A 21,050-nucleotide genomic window follows, 5' to 3' on the forward strand; every position below is an offset into this window, starting at 1 on the left:
AGTTTGTAATTTGTATAAAATTAATACTAAAACCCGAGGATGCTGTAGTCATTAAACATCCAGAAGGATGGAAGGGGAAAAGAGATGATTCTATTTCTAGTGTGGAAATGTTTGTCAGTCTTACATGTATACTGCCAGGCGCTGATAAGACTGAAGACAAAGTGAATTTTATGAACTTTTTTCAAGAAGCAAGTCTTCCAATATGGGAGCCATATAGGCATCACCCTCTCTTTATTTCTTTTTCTTCTTCTTGGGTCGGATATTTTTGGACACACTGTCAGCTGCTGAAAATCAGTGTTACAATGTACTGTTATTACGAAAACATGCTAGTATTGGCAGATAAACTGAATTAAAATTAGCATTCATGCATGCTAATGTTCAGTGTATCAAGAAGCATTTAAAAGTGCTATATTGTTAATGCATCATTGCAGGACTGCTAACACAAAGGTGTTCTAGGTTCAGAGCTGTACTTAGGAATGATGTATAGCTTTTAATTTCAAGCAGGGTGTCTGAGCTTTGTAACTGTACAACCAGATGTCCTGCTTTATGTTTTATGCCGATAAAAGGATTTGACAGACAGGGATGCAGGAATTATGACACATTTCATATGAGCACAAAAACCTGATGTCAAAATGATTTTGAAGTTTTTATTTAAAAAAATGATCCAGCAAATATTTAATGCTGGTCAAGGATGTGATTCTTGCTTTGGGTATAAGAGGTCCAAATCCTGGATGAGCCCCCATTATGTTACACACAGTCCTAGAAGAATCATGGGTGTAGCATAAAAAGTGAAAAGAAGCATTTTTCTCCAATCTAAAGGACTGAAGAGTGCCACGGCAGAATTGCACTCCAGAAAGAAGAGATTTATTTATCTATTAATGTAGACAATATCAGGGTGTGCACGAGGCCAAAGAAAAAGAAAAATGCTTCCCACACCTATGCTTCCTGGAGGAAATGTCTAAGATAATTTTTAGACATAAATAGATCTCTATCCACTCTAGAAATGGCTTTCTATGCTTATCAATTCTTAGGAGGAAGGAGGAGAGAGGCCAGCCTAATAGGTCTCTAATTTAAAGGAGCTACCATCAGTCTCCCGTCCAATCACCAGGTGCCACATAGAACTCAACATAATGGGTAAGCAGAAATGGTTGGACCCAGGGATGAAGGGGCAGACACCTAATGTACATAAACACAATTTAAATTATGACATGGGGCCATAACGTGATCCCCCCCCCCCCCCCCCCTGCTCCCCCCTTTTTTTAATTTCATTGTCATTCATAACATTTCCAGTGCTGGTATAAGCTGGCAAAGTGACATCTGTTCAGCATGGCAGTGTTTGCCTCAAAGGACTGATCCTCAGATGGTTTGTGCCAGTATAAATATAGCTATTGGAAATTGTGTTTTTCCCTGTCTGTAAACCATTCTTTTGAGCTTCCATGAGCCCTGTGATGTTTGGGCCATGGGGTAATCTGTTCTTGACCTACGAGTCATTTACTTTTTTTGGTGCCTTAGGAGGCTGGGTGTCGGCGTTGCAATGCGCAGCACAGAAATGACTTGAATGTGACTTTTGCTGTTGGTTGTATTTCTATTTGTTTTGACTGTAACATGGATGTAATGTATAAAGAATATTTATAGATACAAAGCTGTGCGAGTTATTTGCCTGACGTCATATTGGTTTTGAGTATCTGCTGCAGGATGCCATGTGTGTGGCATCGTTACAAGAGATGAAGTCAAACCCCCAGTGATCAAAGGTATCATTTTTGCTCATCTAGACCAAAGAACACTACTGCATATTGTCACAGAAATTTTATTTATGACAGCTGGGCTGGTGACATTATTGTGTGGACAGATGTGCCATCATCCTTGGGAACACTGATCAGACAGTGTAACATCAATAAACCTAGGTGGCGAAATATCAGACATTCTTCACTTAAGTACAGATACTGGTGTTGAAATAATAGCGGTCTTTACTCCAGTAAAAGTGAAAAAGTACAAGCTCAGAAATGTACTTGAAGTAAAACTAAAACTAAAAAGCAGTAACTTAACATTGACCATGAACAGCACAGCTGCTCTGCCCCACTCCAACTTAGTGCATTGCTGTAAACTTTACCACAGTTAGCAAAATTAGCTGTGTAACAAACTACACAAACATTTTGTGTGTTAGCTGATATTGAGCTGTTAGAAATGTTGCATTTTAAATTACCTGTCACTTAAAAAAAATCTTACTTCATTTATGCTTCTGCAGTGCAAACTACATGCCGAAGAACTATGACCACAACTAACTGACTTCTGCAACAAAAGCGCTGTTCCAGATTGCTCTAGTTAGGTATGTGTTTAATACTGATCTTATCTCTCTATCTATATAGATATATAGATACATACGTATATAGCGAGCTAGCAGCTGGATAGCGTAGTGGTAAGACTACACGCCTTTGGAGTGGAAGTTGCAAGTTCGATTCAACATTTGGCTCTCACAGCTAGAGATTGACAAGGTACAACACACATGCTACGGCAAGGGGGAGCCAGGACCACAGGTCAGGGGTGAGATGTCATCATCACCCCCAACCAAGATTAGGAACCAAGGTGGTGGAAGTTGAGTGTAAGAGGAAGTGACCTGAAAGATAGGATCATGGTGATTGCTACGTAACTGGTTACTGAAGTGAAGTACCCTTGAGATCAACTAGATGATGTGAGATATATACATGGTGATGATAAGTAGAAAGGGAAAAAAAGTAGCTGCTGTTGGTGATGTGTATTTGTTTGTGGCCTTTTTTAGGTTCTTGGATGTGTGTCCAGCAGCTTTAGCCATTGGTTGTCACATTAACTTTCTTAAACTTTAATATTCAGGAAAAACGAAACGGTCACTTGAGACCAAAAGTGTAACGATTTATTGTTAGATTCATCAGTTCAGCACATAACACTAATTACAGCTAGGAGGAAACCCCCCCCCCCCCCCCAAAAAAAAGAAAAACAAAATAAAAAAAACATTGTGTCAAAGATCCACTGTCAGATAGTTGTTTAGAGAAAAATACAAGATTTGTTAGCTTGGGAAAACTGCCATCTGATCAGGATTCAGGAGAAAAAAATAGAAGGCAAAGACTTACAATATAAAATGTACAGCCACATGATTAAAGTATATATATCATTGCACATATACCAAAAAAAGAACCCACACATGGAAAAAAAAAAGTGTACATCATATACAACAAGGCACTGTGGAGGAAACCTGCACACGCATCTTTGGATGGATCTGCCGCCCGCGGAGCTCCAGTGAAATGTTTTTAGGAATGTTACACTGCAAACAATCCAACTGAACAAGCCATTCAAGCTAAATCGTGACAGATTACACTGAAATATAATGATTAATTCTCATAATGTCTACACTATTGTAGTTTCAGCTGCTTTAGGGGATACATGTAATAGCTTTTTTGAATTTGTAAGTGCTTTTTGTAGACAGGCAGCAGACAGAAAAAATATCTGCACCTTCTTATTTCACGTTTTTAAAAAATATATTCCAATATTTCCTCTTTTCTACCCCCCAAAAACCCCTTAAAAAACCAATTTACATTTTAAGTTCAGGTTGTTCTAAGGGGAAAGACGGTGTTGCAGTTCACATTTGTTGCCAGCAGATGTCAACATGGATCAGAAAGAGACGTAAAAGATTGTCTGACGTCAAATTACCCATCTGCAAATATTTTATTATACATAGCTTTTTTTCTTTCCCAACAGCAAAAAAAAAAAAAGAAAGAAAAAAGGTTTGGAGAAAAAGATAAAAACAACTGCATGTATATATCCAATATTGTCAACGCAACATTGTCAGTAAGACTGACGTATATTTGCAAACGTTCAATTAGTCAATGATCCAGGCTGCTGCCTCACATCAGTATCTTTAATATTATAAACAAATTACGCCTCAATTCATTTCATTTCTCACTACTGACAGATTTAAAAAGCCTTGAATGACGTCCATTGCTGGTCAGAGTTTGCAGTGCACAAATACATCGGCAGTTAAAGGGAAATGTGTGTGGGAGCACCTTTCAGATTCTGGCTACACAGGAACGAGTGTGGCACCAATAAAGGCTAAATCTGATTAGATATCATCCTGCTTCAGTTGGAACAGGCACTTTGTATCATAAGCAAAACAATCAGTCACAAACGTAAAGGTACAGTTGCATCTTATTTACAGTGAACAGGAAAAGGTCAAGTCCCAGAGTTTCTCAAAGCAGAGGAAAAGGCTTGTAGGCTGTAGTTGTTTTTCCTCCGTCTTCTTTGCCTTTAATTTTTTTATACATTCGGACAGCCTGTAGACACTCTACTTTTTTTCTAATAACATACTTCCTCACACACAGACACACACACACACACACGCTTACCAACCTCTGTGAGAAATCGACCCCTTCTGCAAAAACAGTCCCTGTAGGGCCACAGAGGTTTACCATCAGACAGAAAATTAACTGTTTCTTTTCAAAACAAGACACATCCACCTTTTAGAAGCTGCATCTGACTTCATGAAGACTAATATAAAAATATGATTGTGTTTAACCACCACCTAGTTTTCTTTGGTCTAAGAGACTGTGGTTTGTAATCAGAGTCTGGGGGTGAACGTCTGTCATGGTACACTTTGGCCTTGGGATTAACAGATTAAACTGATCCTTTGTTCTGTTTTCTCTAGTCAGTTTGGGAAGTTTAACTAGAAGGCCCCTTTACTTTAATGAGGGGCAAAAATGTGCACTTGTTAGCTTATTTAAGAAAGTGAAGATTGTACACAACTTCCAGCTTTAAAACAAAAACTTCATATTATTTTGGCTGAACAGAGGTGGAATGTGACAAGGATGATAGTCCTTCAAGCATTTTATCACTTTCTGAAAAAAAGGAGTTATTAACTTGTGGAATTTATAGGAGCAATTGATCTTAAGCCCTAAAGGATCTTAAATAAAAAATAAAATAACACTGACAGCTAGCACGCTTTGAGGGAACCCAATTAGAAGCTGCCCGCAGTTTGAGTCTTTTAAAGTCTGGTCCCTGCTTGTTATCAAATATCTGTTGATTTAGATAACAAGAAGCATTCTCATGTTGCTTTCTCAGTCAACTTTTGGACTTCATTCTGTTTTCTTGAGTTTTCTGGATAACTTTCCACCATGTTTGCTACAGAACTATCCACAGCCCTGTGCCTACATTTTATCGTGATGAATAAGGAGTGGATGTGTACCGTTTCTAAAAGAAACCAGTTCAAGATAAGTTGAGCTAGTTTACATTAAGAGCATATTGGGTTTTTTTGTCTTTTTTTTCTCCAGCATTCAGAGTCAGTCTGACATTAAATGTACGAGCTGCTCTCTCCAGAGTGCAGAGGATGGGCGTCCATGCATGGCCGGCACCACGCTCGGCCCCCTTGCTGCACTCCTGCATGTGGCTACGAGGCAGAGAAAGGGCGGAGTTTACCAGGTGCTACAGTGGCTGCCGTGGCTGCTGACGGACTGACAGTTGCTGTAGCGCTTCTTGACGATCATGCTGATGTAGGCCTTCATCAGCTTGGCGATGTCCATCACCTGCAGAGGAGAGGAGGAGGAGTAAATGTTGGTGTTGTATTTAATGACCTGCATTGAAATTATGGGGAGACCAGGAGTTATGACTGAGTGAGGATATACACACCATTTGGGTTTCAAACACCAGCTCTCGGCCTTCAACAGTGATTTTGTAGGTGTTGGATAACGGAGCTCCGAAAGAGAGTATCTGTTCATACGGGAACACCTCCAGAGGCCACGGCTCCCCTCGCTTGTACACTGATATGGCCTCCCGGCTCACACCCAACCAGAGCTCGGAGGGGAACATGCCATCCCGACACTGAAACAGCAAGCATGGAACATCAAAATCTCCTATCATTCCCTCTAAGATCAATTTTGTTTAGAACTGGCAATAGATGACTTTAAACCAACCAAACAATCCCATGTTTCCCACCTATGGCTCTGTAGCTGTCTTTATGGGAACATAACCATCCTTTATCATGGAGAACAAAGTTTTTGCTTAAACAGAAAAGTGATTTCTCTTCTCACCTCGACGTTGAACAAAGTGGATCCGTATCCCTGCCACTCCTTCACCAGCGCCATGTATTTGACCATTGCCTGTTCCTGGTTCATCCCCTGCAGCTTCTTCCACTTGTCCATCACGCTGGTTCTCACGGCCGCCGCCTCCTCCCTCATCCAGGCCTCCAGGCTGTTCTCCTCTTCAAGCTTCTGCCGACTCAGCGAGCCGCTCCTGAAACTCCGCCTCAGCGTCCCCTCCAGGAAACTCGAGCGTTTCCTCTCCGCCGTGCCTGAGCGGTCGGCCACCGAGCCGGTCCCCGGAGCGAATGTCTTGGCCGAGTTCTGCACCCGGGCCCGCAGTCGAGACATGGGGAACACCTGGGACATTTCAGGGATGGTGGACTGGGAGTTGTGATCACCCAGAAGGTACTGAAGTCTCAGAGCAGCCAGAAACTGAAGAGTCTCCTCAGGGGCCGGATATTGACCACGAATCACAGCTTCATGGGCCTTTGAGGGAACACAGAGAAAATTATAGTTAGAACTATAAGATCTAAGCATTTTTTCTTTTTTAATTTCCACAAAAAATCTTTCCAAATTCAGTCAGAATCAGCTACAAAAGTCTTCTAGTCCCATCCCCAGACAATGAGCCACGAGTCTGACCTGTTCGAACATAAAAGCAAACTCCACGCTGTCTTTGGGAACGTTGTCCGTGTCTAAGAAGCAGTAGAGTTTGAAGTAAAACTTCCATCCAGTGCTGCTTTCATCTGGGCTTGCTGAAAGCCTGCAGACCACAAAGTGATTGTGTTAGCATTGGCCAGAAGACAAAAACATTTGCTTCAGAATCAAACATGGTGGGGCTTACTTTTCAAACTTGGCGAGCACGTCAGCCACAACAGTGCGGCTCTCGATGGCTTTCTCTGTGGTGTCGTTGTGTTCAAACAGGGCAAACATATTCCTGCTGTCCTCCATGGCCAGACCGCGGATCAGTTTCTCCACCACCTGACATACACGATGAGATACAACAGGGACACATGCGACTGGTTTTAAAACTGTAGATGAGATTAAAAAAAAGAAAAAAAGCATGAATTCTTGTCTAAATTCTAGACATTTGGGACTGCCATTCAATAAAGGTGGAAAGTACAATTTCTATAACTATAAAATATTTAAAATGTCCTTTTAACAGGGTCTTAGCTCATCATATTATCCAGATTCTGATATTTTCTGCAGCATCAGAAAATAATAAACTCCAGCAAGCATGTCAGTGTATGAGCATTTAAGCCTGGATGCTTACACAGGCTCTAGGCCAAAAGAGCTGAATAAAAGCAGGATTTTATTGCTGTAACTGATGAATTAATTAATTGTTAATTAATTAACCTATTGAATAACAAATAAGGAAAATGGTATGGAAAAAAACAGAAGAGAAGAAGATAAGAAGCTCAGGCTGTTACAATACAAAGTCATTTTTAAAACAGCTGTCAATTCATTTTCAATTAAAATAGATGATTGATAATCATTTCAGCTCTGTATTTACTGTTGGGTTGTTTGATCTGTTGGTACAAACATATCTTTTATACTGTGCTTAAATCATAAAAACTAGAGCTGAGTAAAAAGTACACTATTTATCTGTGTGCTTTGGCACATAACCCCGTTTTCCACAAACCTACCTCTCCTGCGGTGGTGTGCGAGTTGATGGTTATCTTGCAGGACCCTCCTCCGTGGCAGTGAACGGTGGTGCTCATGTCCTGTCGGGCCACGATGCAGCGGATCTCCTCCTGAGACGGCACGTTCTCTCTGGCTCGAGTCTTCCTCAATGAGTCAGCGGCGAAGGCAGCATAACGATCCATCTCAGAGCCGGGAAACAGCTCGCGAGTCCTGCAGAGAGCAATTTGGAAATAGTCAGCTTGAGAGAATAAAAGTAACTTATCTATAAACACATGTGGCACCCTAGTGCTCACCTCTTCAGGTGGAACTTGAGGTATCTAAGGATGCTCCTTGTCGGGACGAATGTGCAGGACATGCAGGCGAGGATCTTCCAGTTGCACAGGTTCCCAGGGCTGCCGGGCTGGGGCGGCCGTGTGGTCTGCTTGATGAGCTGGCAGTAGAGCTCATCTCGCAGTGGTTTGAGCTCCTGGCCCGTCTGCAGGATGCCCTGAATGATGGGCACGGGGTCAGCCACGCCCTCCAGATGCTGCAGCGAGCTGAACACCTTGAGGGCTTCATCCTGCAGGGTTGTGTAGCTTCTGCTTCTTGGAGCTGAGCAGGGAAGAAGTTGTGATTATATCAGTACATATGGTACATTAATATCTTAACTAAAACGATAAAATTAGATACGTTAAAGACATTAGTACTAAGTTAGATTGTCAATCCCAATTTAATCCTATTCTGTCTCAGTGGTACTCACTGGTGAGATGAATGTCCCCGTAGGGCAGTGGCAGCAGCGGGGAATGCAGAGGGTGATGACTGTAGCGAAGGATTGGGTTCCTCTTGTAGATCTGCTCAACGACCTCCAAGTTCAGACAGTTCTCCTGCAAAGAGAAGAGGAGCTTGGGTTTAGTGCAGTGCTGATTATCTGAGGCTTTACTGGAAGGAAAGAATTAAAATGACCACTGACATCCATTTTTGCACTTTCAGAGTTTCCTACCTTGATGTCCTGGATGAGCTGCTGGGTGGGTGTGTCGATGGGTGCTTTGGTATCTATGACATTTTGGACGGAGTTGGCCCAGCGTGTGGCTTCAGTCAGCAGCTTGCAGTAGAGACGGTATGAGTGTTTACGGCCGTACACGATCACGTTCCAGTATCCTGACACGACAAGAGGGGCGGAGAGAAATTGAAGCTACTGGGTAGAGAATGAGTTGGCAGTTCTTGCCATTTTCTTCTCTTACCAGTCTCTTTGAAGACCTTCTCATCTGGCTGAACCACTGAGCAGAGGCTGTTCAGCACCAGCGTTCCCAGCTTGAGGGCATTACGCTCTGAGCTCTTATAGTAGTCCAGGGAATTGTGGGTAAGCAGGAACCAGCGCTTCTTCAGCTTCAGTGAAGCTTTGGTGCTGTTCTTCATCTCTTTGTGCAGCCAGCCTGGTGGGAAATAATTACTTTATCAAATAACTTTTTGTATTATCTGGTTTCCTCTGAACTTTTCAAAACTATAAAAATGCAGAAAAGTCAAGCATATTCTCTGTGAAAGAGCTTTATTACGGTTTTCTTTAATAACAGAGAAAATCAAACCTGCTTAAAACTGAGCGTTTGAAGCTTTTGCCTTATAGCTTCTACATACACAGATTTGATTACTTGAATTATAACATTTATATGAGCACCCACCACTGGAGCTGTAGATATGACAGGGGAAATTTTAAATATTCTTTTATTTAAAATCTGATTTCCTAACCTGTAACTTTTAACCTGTAGTTAAAAATTTTAAACACAAATTAAAAAAGTAAAAAACGGCCACGATAAACGAATCATTTGTCACCTCGGATGATGAACTCCTGTCCATCGACTCGGGTGTCTCCTTTGGAGCGCTGCAGCAGAGTGATCCAGTGGTGCATCTCCTCAGGCGTGTCAGCATTGCAGTGCAGCACTCGGTTCGCAGTGATCATAACGAAGGAGTTCGGCCTGTCGCAGTTCAGAAATTAATAAGACGTCAGAAAGGAGATCAATAGTCTAACACCGTAATAGCTCTTGGGTGCACTTCTTGGATTAAGAGATATGAACTAAACTTTTAATTTTGAACTAGACGACTAAGAAGAATTAAAGCTACTGACATAAAATAGCATGAATTATATATTTGTCACATATAGGTTACAGGACACAACAGAAGAAATACAGGACCAGAATGTACTGATCTAAAATGTTCCCCATGTGAAGAAATGCAGCTGCTGAGGTGCTGAAACCAAACGGGCTTCACTCTGATGGCTTTTTTCCGACACCTTCTGGTTTCTTTGCTTTAGTCTTTGTCAAAGAAAATCCATATATATATGATGTGATGTTTGATGGTTTGATGTAGGTCCTCACCTCTCTGGATTATCTGAAGCACACACTGAATCAATCATCCCCACATCCAGCGTTCCCTGAGGAGACACACAGAGAGATGGAGGGAGGTTCACAAACAGTTTTCAGGGTGTGGATAATGAGTTTGACCTTCGCCTGCACCGTGGAAACCAATTATCTCACACACAAGCAGCAATGCCTTCACTCACAGGTGCAACACTGAAAAAGCATGTGGCATTTTCAGCACATCTGTGTCCTGTTACTTCAAAACAAAGCATTACAACAAAATTTAAAATTTAAAAAAATAAAGAGGAGAACAAAAGAGGGTTGGGGTTAGGGTAGCATGGATGCTGAATGAAAGGGTCAGTGACAGATTTTGGGGCTTTTTTTCTAATTTTCAGTTTTTCCACCAGGTGCCATCCATAGCGATCCTCAGTATAATTCAGCTGCTTTTCTGTGAGCTTCTTGTCACACCAGCAGACAAACTCCAACTCCACAGCTTTTGCCTGCAGCTGAACTTGGAGCTTGTTCTGCTCTGGAAATCTGCTGAGAACTTCCACTCTAACCAGTTTGCCTTGCGAGCTGACTGGAGAGGCAGCTGATTATTACCATGTCATCTCTTGTCATAAAGTACACAGTATCTCTTATTATTTATTAAATGGCCATTGCTATCCATTGTGGGGAAACCCAGAGCTATACATGCATATATTAACTATGTTTTTATTGCAGCTGGAATTTAAAGGAGGCAAAAATGCTACTAAGAGGTGAGGCATGAATAAGGAAATGGAGGAACATATATTAAAGGCTAACGTCCTCTCCTCGGTGTGTGAAGAACGTTTGTGTTATGGAAAATCTGTTAAAGCAAAGTGCCGAACATTCTGCTGTCAGGACGACATTAAACGGCCGCATTTTGAAGACATTAATGTTTCTATAAACACAAAGCTCAGCATATATAAAGCTTCAGAAATGTTATTAGAACTCCATCTCCCAGAGTGCTTTGTTTCCTCACAGTACTCACCACAGCATTCTGGGGATTGGCCTGCTCATCGTGCATTTCTCTGATCTCCTGCTCTGTGGAGCCGTGGACCTGACTCAGCACGCTGAACCACTGACTGTAAACAAAGAGATCATAGAATAGAGAATAGAATAGCCCTTTATTATCAGGACACAATATAAATAGTAGAAAGCAGGAATAAATAGCAAACAGGTGAAAAATACATAATCAAGAGAAATATAGAATATATTTCTAATGCAAAAAAAAAAAAAACAACAAAAACAACTGAATAGACTCCGTGTGTAAATGACCTGAGTGATGAGGGTTACTCAGGCCATGGCTCAGATTGGAGAGTTGGGTGGGCAGGGTTGGGGCGTGGGGATAGTGTTTGTTAGCAGTCCAAATGGCCCAGGGGAAGAAACTGTTTGTGAGTCTGGATGTGCGGGACCTGATTGATCTGAGGCACCGACCAGAGGGCAGCCGGTCAAACGGGTGGCATCATCATCATCACCATGGAATAAAGAGTAACTCAGCTTTAACAGTGGACATATAACCATACAGGCCGGTCAGTTAGACACAAGCATCTCCCGTCCTCCTGCGTCCAAAAATTTATTTGAAACTGAATCTTACTCAACACTAAACTACTTCAAAGTGAGAACAACTAAAAATGAAAAATAAAATGAAAGGAAATTTTTAGCCATACTTTTATCATGAATGCAATTATTAGTGTGAACCTGCATGTGTGTACCTTTTAATATAAATTGTACATCCATAAGTTTTATATGTGTGTAAAATCCAAAACAATTCTGGGTTCAGTCTGATTGTGTCTCAGACATATGGAGCTGATGTTGGCTCACACTGAGAGAGTGTCTGGTTTTACAAACCTGCTCCTATCACACACCCACAGCCATGTTTTCATCACTTCAGAGTACATTGCATTAACTAGCACTCATGTCCTGTGACCTCAAACTAAGATTTGTCCTTTTGTATTTTTCTCCCTTAAAGGAGGTCAAATCCCCACAATGTGACAGAGCAAACATAATTATGTCCCAGATTCAGACAGACAGAGTGCTTGTTGCCCTTTTGAGCCACAGCGGAAGTAGACTGTCTGAGAGGAAATCAATGTGTTGCCAGAGGCAACTGTCACATTGACCTATAGCAACAATACCTCCTGTTTATTATACAGTTTTCGACAGACTGTGAGCAGGTTCATGCCAGTTGAAGAAATAATAGGATCAGGAGAGAAGAAACAAGTGGGAGGACTGGGAGTGCAGCATTAGGAGTGTAATAACGATGTGACTATTAATCACTACTGTCATTATATGAAAAAGATTATAGAGCACATTAAATCCTGCCCACCAGAGAGAAACGATGCATGGCTCTCCATTTACCCTGTAATGTGTAAAGATGCCTTCTTGTCAATTCTACTTGCTAGCAGGTACTAGAAATTATGAATAACACAAGAGAGCTGTGGTTTCCATGAAAAGCTGGTCATGGTTTTTGGCGGTTGCAGGGTGGAATCGGTCACAAAGCGAGTGTTGCTGTGACTTGGTTTCTACCAAAATGATGCAGTCATCACTGCTTTGTATGGAAGAAACCAGCTTGCAAACACTTTTCAAAAAGTGTGAAGTAAACCAGATAAAGAGAAGGCTTTCCTCCAACGTTTGACTTACTGCTGCAATCAGCATGTAAGGCAAATGTTTTCCACATCCAGTAGGCCTTGCATTTTTCAGTTTCACTACCTCTTGGTGAAAAGTTTGCAAGTGTGTACAACTCGGCATCTTCTATGCAAACTACGGGGGACCGCGACAACCTGCCATTGACCAAAGCAATCATAAGGAGGTTTTTGGTGTCACACCATATCCCTCTTTGCTATCATTTAATGCTTCAGCAACCACTCATTAGCCAGTTGTAGAATACTGCACGACTCTTGGTTATCACAAGCTATTCTCTAAGCCTATAAGACCAAGACTTGAGTAGGTTATTAACACATAGCTACCGTTAGCTGTTAGAAGTTGCTAAAGATACTCCTCAAAAGAAGCTAAACCTTTAAATAGTTGAAGACATTTTGAATCATTGCACTTTTATTCTGAAAAATGACTCTGAGATATTTCTACTCATATAATGCATATTTCTATTAATGGACAAGACCATGTAATTAATTCTGACAGTGTAATTAAATAGACCAGGCAATCGAAGTTAGTGGTGTCACTGAAGCTAACTTACTACTGAATTCTAGTTTTTACTTGTTATTTCGGTCATTTTGACTCCATGCTTGCATGAAAGGTCCTTTACAGATCAAATCACAATTAATTTCTTTGGTTATTGTGAAAAGATAAGTACAATACATCAAAGACAAACACACAGCTCACCTTGCATCCTCAGCAGACTCGGCAATCAGATGATAAGTTCTCTCTGGCATCACTATGTCGATTCCATTCTCCTTACCGGTGTTATCAATGATTTCTCTACAGGTCAAAAAAAAAGGGAAAAATAATGACTGAGGTTCCCTGAATATACAAAGCTCCTTCCCCAACCATTTCACCATGAATCCTTCAGAGGTCTGAGTTTTTATCTCTCTTCAATAACACAATCATATCTTTCTTGAATATTTTACATGTAAATGATTAACTGACAGCTTTTCTGTTGTTACTGTAAATGAAAGTGTATCGTCATGCAAAAACAACAACCCTCAAAGTTATGTTCTCTTGTCCTTACTTGGCGTTGTGCATGTCCAGCACCCCCTTCATCTTCTCCTCTCCGTCGTTCTCAAAGTACATGAGTTTGCTCTGACGCAGCACGAACCAGCGCCGCTTCCAGTTGCGTCGGGAGAGCGTGGACGAGCCCCCGCCCTTCTTGTGCAGCCAGCCCTGCTTCAGAGCCTCCTGCTTAGTTCTGAACCACAGGAAAGTCTCGTCCTTCAGAACACACCAACGCCGCTTCCACGTGTTCATCAGACCACCTAGAGAAGAAAAATATGAGATTTCAAATGCTCCACCATCATTACGTCGCCTGGAGGGGAGAATCTTGCTCTTTGTCTCTTAGAAGGTAACACGGATGCTTTTTCAATGCTTTTTCACCAAAATACGTCCTAAAGCCGTATAGATGATGCACTTAACTGTCACCTGTTGGGGTTTATGAAAAGAAGAGTATGTTCTATAAGAAAATAATAACCTTTGATGTAGAGGAAGCTGTGGAAGTACGGCAGTGTGACACAGCTGTAGACAGAGTCCCGGCGATAAGACAACTCATCGTCTGTGTCGAACCTCTCAAAGTCGTCCTCGCTGTCCTCAAACTGGAGCAAATCAACAAAAATTTGAAATTAAACAAGACATGCAAGACCTTAGTTTGCATATTATTTCAACAAAATGTTTTATAATAACAGGGAAAGGTACAATGTGGTGCTCTTTGCACCTGTGAGTTGTAAAATGGCTAAAGTCATGGCATTTAATTGATCTCTCTCACTGGATCCTTTTTTGAAGCCTGCGTATTTTTTGCTAACTTCAAAGACTACACTACTTTGGAGTTAGAGCAGCTAAGTTTTAGTAGAAAATCGGGCATGAAATTTTCTCCCTGTCATTGAAAACAGAAGTTAAACAAGGATTCAGCTTACCGAGGACTGAGCCCCCTCTGAGCTAAAGCGGTAAGCCCCTGAGCTGTTGTAGGTGCCAACAGATCCGCGGTAATCCGGAGACCACTGTCCACTGCGAGGGTTGGAGAAAGCCATGCTGCCACTAGACACAATGGCACCTTCATCGTAGTCATCCTGATCGTAGTCTGAATCCTCATCTGGAGGTATGAGCTCTACCAGCTCATCAGATTGAGCCTCAGACGAAGCCTGTGGGTGGCAGTAAGCCGAATCCCCGCTGGATGATGCGCTGTGGCAGGCCGAAGGCATCACTGGCAAAGAGTGGTGAAGCACAGTGGTCGGTGGCAGTGACGGAATCACAGCATCGTTGGCGTACGGGTCTTCTTCGGACGAGTCATCGCTCGTTCGGATACCGCTCGTCCGCTGGCCGTCCGAGTGGCCGTGCTCGCTCGGGTTTGGTGAGTCTTTGAAGGCATCATCATCAGCACCGAACCCTTCATCAACCTCTTCTTCCTCGTTACCCCTCCTCTGGCCATCCTCCTTCTTCTCATCTTCTTCACCCACGCCCAAGGAGCTCTCAATGTTCCTCACACACTCGTCAATCTCATCAAAGTTCAGGGAGTCCAGGAACTGCTGCGCTGCCTTACAGGCTTCATCCTCCAGCCGCCGGAGCTCCTGATCGCGAAGCCGCTGCAGGCGGTTCAGCGAGGCTTCAGTCAAAGAGAGCTCCTGGCGCTCCTTCTGTCTCTGCAGCACCTGGATCTCCCGCTCTAGTCGAAGAATTTCCTCCACTTGTGATGCCTCGTGCGGACGTATTGCCTCCTCTTCCTCTTCTGATGCCTCCACAAAGGTTTCTGCTGACTCCAGCTCCTCCAGGGCGTCTGGTGATGCTGCAGCTGCTGCTGCATTTTGAGACTCTGTCAAAACCAGAGAGGCCAGCTCCTCAGCACGACGCAGCTCCTCCAGTGTTCTGGCTTCCTCAGCCTGAAACCACAAACATGAGACTGCAGTCATAACTTTTTTCTCCCAAGATATCAACATTAATTTATACAAAATACCCAAAACAAGTTGATTTACAGAAAACAAACACTGAAGTAATCTTAGTTTACTGAGAGAGGGCCAACTTTTATAAGCAAATTATACACGACAAATACCTGAGAGGATACAAGCTGTGTTTTTTAACACTTCTTCACTGCCCAGTACAATAAACTGAAGCCTGCTACAATAAGCAGAAGCCTGTGTAACATAATAGAAAACATAATTGTGTTCTCTGTGTTCTTTACCGATCAGATATGCCTGTAGAGAGTGGGCTGCTTGGGAAACAGCCAATAAAAGTTATACACCGTTTTCCACTTAAATCAGTTTTATCATACCTCTCTGGTGAGTCTCTCGGCCTCCAGCCTCTGTCTCTCCCTGCAGGGCACAAGCACACAGACATCAGCTGAACGAACACACAGTAGGAGATACGATGTAACTGCATTTCCTGTCTCACTGTGAGATTAAAATATCAGAAACCCATTCAGTATGCAGTTTACCATCTATCGAAACAACAAAAATACAAATGTTGCACCACACTGTGAAACCTTTTTTGGAAAACATAATGCAAGCTACAGATATATTCCAATAAGGATGTTTATACAAACTCAATGGTTCACTACTAAATTGTGACAGCAGCAGTGATTATAAAGCAATCAATCTGCAGTATAAACTGAGCTGTGGCCCCTTCAAGGTCAAAGGCACCACTGAGGATATGGAGGTCATGACTCAGTCTTGATTGTGGGATTTGAGGGATTTACATTCTATTCTTACAGACAAATTACATGCTGTTTTTTAAGCCTGATGACATCTCCCGCCCATGAATGGTCAGAATGACTACCGTCATAAGAGCACTGCGTACATCTGTAGCAATTTACATAGTTGTCCTTACACATGCATATGTAGTGAGCATAAGATGGGGAGCAGCAGCATGACCATCAGTGAAAACAAATGTGAGTTTCATTCAGTGAGGTAGTCTCTAAAAGAGGAGCTCAGGTGGTTGCAAAGCAGCTTGCAGATGCACAGCAGCTGTAGCCAAGCTAAGCTACTTAAATAGCATGTCCTACATAAGCTTTGTAAATTAGCTGCTGATGAGATCCACTCATCTGATGACTGCAGCTGAGAAGGAATTAGTTGTCTGCCAGAACTAAAGCTATGCTCAGTTTCTCCTCCAGTATTATACACTGGCATTAGGAATTTTTTTTATTATATATGTGTAGTATTTTTATGTCATTAGAAATAATGGAAGCAGTTGATTTGTACTCATGATCATATTTGAAAGTCCTGAATACAGCCCAGATGATGGACTTGTGTTAATTCCTCACTAACTGACTGAAATAAACCAGTGCCAGAAGAACATTTTCCACAGTGGGCACACATTTTTCAAACACATTTTTCAGTCCAGATTTCTTTTCTTTTTTTAAAATTTAAAAAAACAAACAGAAAAAAAACAGTCATTTGCAAAAACCTACTTTCTTTTTGCACAATAATCTTTGATTTGGCTGTAGCTACAGTACTACACAGTGAATAAACTGAGTAGCCCACCTCTCCATCTCCTCCATCCACCTGCGGCGCTCCTCCTCCTCCTTCTTCCTCCTCTCCTCCAGCATCCGGCTGTAGGTCCGACGAGCCAGCTGCCCTCGCAGACACTTCTGGAAGGTGAGCGCTGCCCAGCGGAGGAGCAAGAACTTCCTCCTCCAGTAGAAAGCCCGGTAGTTCTTCTGGATGACCACAATACACCGCAGCAGCTTCTTGTACTGCTTCCTGTTTGGAGGACAAGGACCGGGTTATTGAGCATTTTGGTTTCAATGAAGATTAAAACTGATCCTATTGAGGTTTATGATGTTTTTATTCATTTTTTGTACCTGGCCATGTAGCCTGTGACATAGGCCTGAATGATCATGGCTGCTTTCAGCACCTCCACCTCCCTCTGCTTCTCCAGGCGATGCTCCAGAGACTCCCGAAGGAAGACCTGATAGATAGGATAAAGAGAAAAAAAGTGTTATTTTATTATTGTTACTGAAGGGAAGTAAGGGAAAAATCAATAATGTAACTGCTCCTCATTTCTTTCTCTTCTAATTTTGTTTTACTTTTCAGGTAGAATCATGTTCACGTTGACCTTCAAGAGTTAAAGAACATCTCATGACATGTTTGCATAATACACAGCAGAGTTTAAACGTGTCATATTTACAGTGTGCAACACCAAAACAATTTTGGGGTAAAATAGTTCAAGGAAGTGCTAATATTCAGAGGGAAAAAATGCATATTTGTGAGAATATGAAGGTGTACATTTGCAAAAGTCACATTAAAATGCCCCATCTCTAATAGCCACAAAATGTTCAAGTCCCAGCAGCTTAACATAGTTTGTCCATTACTTACACTGTATTACCCACACATTATGAATAAAAGATTTACAAGTGAACAGAATTAAAAAGAGGCAGGCCGTTTCTTTTTCTATAACATTACCATTTAACAGACAGTCGCTCACAGAAGAACAACAGAGCCAAACAAAGCGGCCGACATAAATCAAACCCAGATCCTCCTCTCCCTTTGTTCCTGCTACTAGAGACTGCAGATTACTGCAGCGAGTGATTTCAGCTACATCTCTCCATGAAAAGACCGATCTTACGGGCACTTAGTGCAGCTGCCTGCTCCAGGAACCAAGCTGTCGTCCATTGATGGAGAAACTGGGCCCAGCGAGGGCCGCCGGGGGTTAATCCGATTAGGGAGGGAGGAAAATGAGATATGGGACGCGGTCTCAGGCGACTGTGACGGTGGGGAAATATCACAGTGCTACGGGGGTACAGGAGTACACACTGCCTGTTGATATGGTGTGTGTGTGTTGGCTGAGTGACAGTGTTGGATCCTCAGCAGTGAGGCACTAATGAGATTTTTGGGGGGAAATGTAAACTTGTCAGGGTGATGTGGATGTCACTTATGAGCAGGTTAATTAACAGGGAAACATCCATTACATGCCGAACACGTGCACATGCAATACAAAGACAAGCACACAAACCACTGGTGTCTCTCCAGGAATTCAGTTTTCAGGCTGGAAAAGCCCCAGAGACAAAATTTTAAGTATCGAAGCAGATTGGAACCAGATTAATATTCATGTGATATGCAAAAAATATTCATAGCAAAATAAGAGTACCAACAAGTACATTTACTCAGCTAAAAATAACAGAAAAATGGGCTTCATCATTAACAGCATGCTTGTGGACATGTTGTCTCTTGCACTCTCTTCCCAGGTGGCACTCTTGCCTAAATGAGAGTATTTTAAGTAATACATTTATATATTAATAGAACACATAAAAGACGCATATCTATGAAAATATCCCAGCTCAAAGATGCGGACTGTTGTTGGAACCCTTGCTAATAAGGGAGCAGCTGAAAGAAGAAGAAGTGGAAGTCCCTAAAGTTAAATCTCCTGCTGAGTGCTACATGGCAGAAAGAGCAACTTCTGAACACATCGCAACCTTATCCTCTCATTTTATAACACTGGTGAGCATTAACAATCATAAGCTGAGGGATAAACCTGACCAAACAGGAGGTAGGTACAACTGTGATCCCCTCTGAAACCTTATGCCATAACTTTATGTGCACATCCCTAGAAATGTAACTACATGTTGTGTCAGTACAGCCTGCAACTATACTCAGTACTGTCGACTTCCTTATATCCATTTCTGGCTACTGTTTTGGAACAATTTTTGAATTCATCAGCAAGAGAATAAAAGTAATCGCCTGAATATAAGGACTTGCATATGTCATCAGACTCCTAGAGGAAAACTGGTTGTGAGGAAATGCACAGAGAAGTGGAATAACTGGATGGACAAAAATGTTTGCCTTCAACACAAAAACAAAAGCAAAAAAAAGAACAAAGAAAAAAAAGTGGCAAAACTGGAGGGAAAAAGTCGCAGCAGTTCATTTGTTTCTATCATCGTCTGCACCGCATATAAAATACCGGAACACAACTAAGGGGTAATTAACACATAAATCACCATGCCAAAGCACGAATGTTGGTTATGGTGTCGTCAACTATTGTAGATTACTTTATGGGCTATCCAAAGATTCACCAGAGAAGTCTAAATCAGCTGTCACATTTTATACTTCAGAGTCAGAGCCTGAATCTGGGTGGTAAGGGTTAGAGTTAAGTTGTTGAATGAGAAAGTCACTAAAGTCACTTCCAATCTGTAGGACTAAATACTAAAATCTAGTTTACCCTTATTTCTTTCATAGTAGATTCAATGTAACATGAATGTGTTTTTCCACTGTGTTTATATAAAATAATATATACACTTAATCTAAAGAAAGAAATCTAAAATTTTCCTGTGAAGTGCTGCTATCCAGGCATTCATACAAAATTCACACATATAAGCTGCAGAAAGCAGCTCTTTGTGAATCTCTACAGTGCACACGCTGATCTATGTTCACATAAAACAACTAAGCCCACACAGAAATGATGCCACACAAGCTCCAAGTGAAAAACACGCAAATATACAGACCACACAAAAGACACACCCTCCTTTTATTAAACAACCTCCAACATGAGCCGCACATGCTCAGAACGCGCAGCCTCGTGTACAAGTGCACACATTTGCATCCCAATAAAATGGGCGACTAATCCTTTTTAATCATTACTATGCTAATTAGTGCAACAAAGGCCTCGCTAAGCCTTGCCGCATTTTGATTCTTGCTGCTGGGGCCTTTGGGGAGCACTGCTTACCGTCCCAGGTCAGGCCCGTGGAGAAAACTAAGCAGCAGGAGAAGAAAGCAGAGCCACATCTTTTCCAGGAAATTAAGTTTAAGGCGGTAAAAAAGCAAGACATAAGTCTAAGACAATAGTCTGGACATGTGCTGAATGAAAAGAGCTGCAGGCCTCCTCGATGTAAATCTCACTGCGAGAGGCAGCGGGACAAAGTGGACAAATCCCTCTGAGGGAGATGGAATTGATTTAACAGTTTACAGGCAGTCACAGCAGCAGGGACGGCTCCGTGGTTCAGTGGAGAGTATGGTCTCAGGGTTAGAAGGTCTACAGAGGCCATTCAGGCTGAATGTTTTATAGGAGATTTCAAAAAAGGTCTTCCAACCAATAAGTATGCGATGAGTCACGAACAGCTGTGTAAATCTGGTAAAAGGTGGCAGACACCCAAAAGAAAAGAGAAACAAAAAAACAAAACATGTTTCTCTCAGTCTTTTAAAATCTGTTACAAATATGTTAGTAAAAAGTATATGAAATAAAGCAACCACTGCTATTTATAGTAGATTGTACATATATTGTAATATAATGGATATTTTTGATGACTAAATAATCTCCAATAATCTTTTGGGTAATCTAAATGTTGTTGTTCTGAAGCATAAACCATTATGAATCCATTTCATCTGCTTTGATGCAAATGAAAATGATAACAGGTGCACTGGAGAGGCAA

General features: G+C 41.8%; 1 protein-coding gene across 1 annotated transcript in view; it reads right to left on the bottom strand.

Moving 5' to 3' along the window:
- Positions 1 to 2,873: 2,873 nt before the first annotated feature.
- The window catches only part of myo10 (myosin X), a 127,276-nt gene continuing 109,099 nt past the window's right edge, over positions 2,874 to 21,050 (bottom strand). Inside the window, exons 22-41 of the mRNA XM_063462149.1 lie at positions 17,490 to 17,596; positions 17,170 to 17,388; positions 15,963 to 16,002; positions 14,614 to 15,573; positions 14,175 to 14,295; positions 13,719 to 13,962; positions 13,373 to 13,468; positions 11,025 to 11,118; positions 10,031 to 10,086; positions 9,489 to 9,631; positions 8,903 to 9,094; positions 8,662 to 8,819; positions 8,422 to 8,545; positions 7,976 to 8,273; positions 7,685 to 7,892; positions 6,883 to 7,019; positions 6,681 to 6,801; positions 6,051 to 6,527; positions 5,650 to 5,841; positions 2,874 to 5,546 (exon numbers count right to left, since the gene is read on the bottom strand). Coding sequence (XP_063318219.1) covers positions 5,436 to 5,546; positions 5,650 to 5,841; positions 6,051 to 6,527; positions 6,681 to 6,801; positions 6,883 to 7,019; positions 7,685 to 7,892; positions 7,976 to 8,273; positions 8,422 to 8,545; positions 8,662 to 8,819; positions 8,903 to 9,094; positions 9,489 to 9,631; positions 10,031 to 10,086; positions 11,025 to 11,118; positions 13,373 to 13,468; positions 13,719 to 13,962; positions 14,175 to 14,295; positions 14,614 to 15,573; positions 15,963 to 16,002; positions 17,170 to 17,388; positions 17,490 to 17,596 — 4,098 coding nt within the window. The 3' untranslated portion in view covers positions 2,874 to 5,435. The remainder of the gene's footprint in view (positions 5,547 to 5,649; positions 5,842 to 6,050; positions 6,528 to 6,680; positions 6,802 to 6,882; positions 7,020 to 7,684; positions 7,893 to 7,975; positions 8,274 to 8,421; positions 8,546 to 8,661; positions 8,820 to 8,902; positions 9,095 to 9,488; positions 9,632 to 10,030; positions 10,087 to 11,024; positions 11,119 to 13,372; positions 13,469 to 13,718; positions 13,963 to 14,174; positions 14,296 to 14,613; positions 15,574 to 15,962; positions 16,003 to 17,169; positions 17,389 to 17,489; positions 17,597 to 21,050) is intronic.

Source organism: Pelmatolapia mariae, linkage group LG18 (genome assembly GCF_036321145.2).
Source record: "Pelmatolapia mariae isolate MD_Pm_ZW linkage group LG18, Pm_UMD_F_2, whole genome shotgun sequence".
Classification (NCBI taxonomy): domain Eukaryota; kingdom Metazoa; phylum Chordata; class Actinopteri; order Cichliformes; family Cichlidae; genus Pelmatolapia; species Pelmatolapia mariae.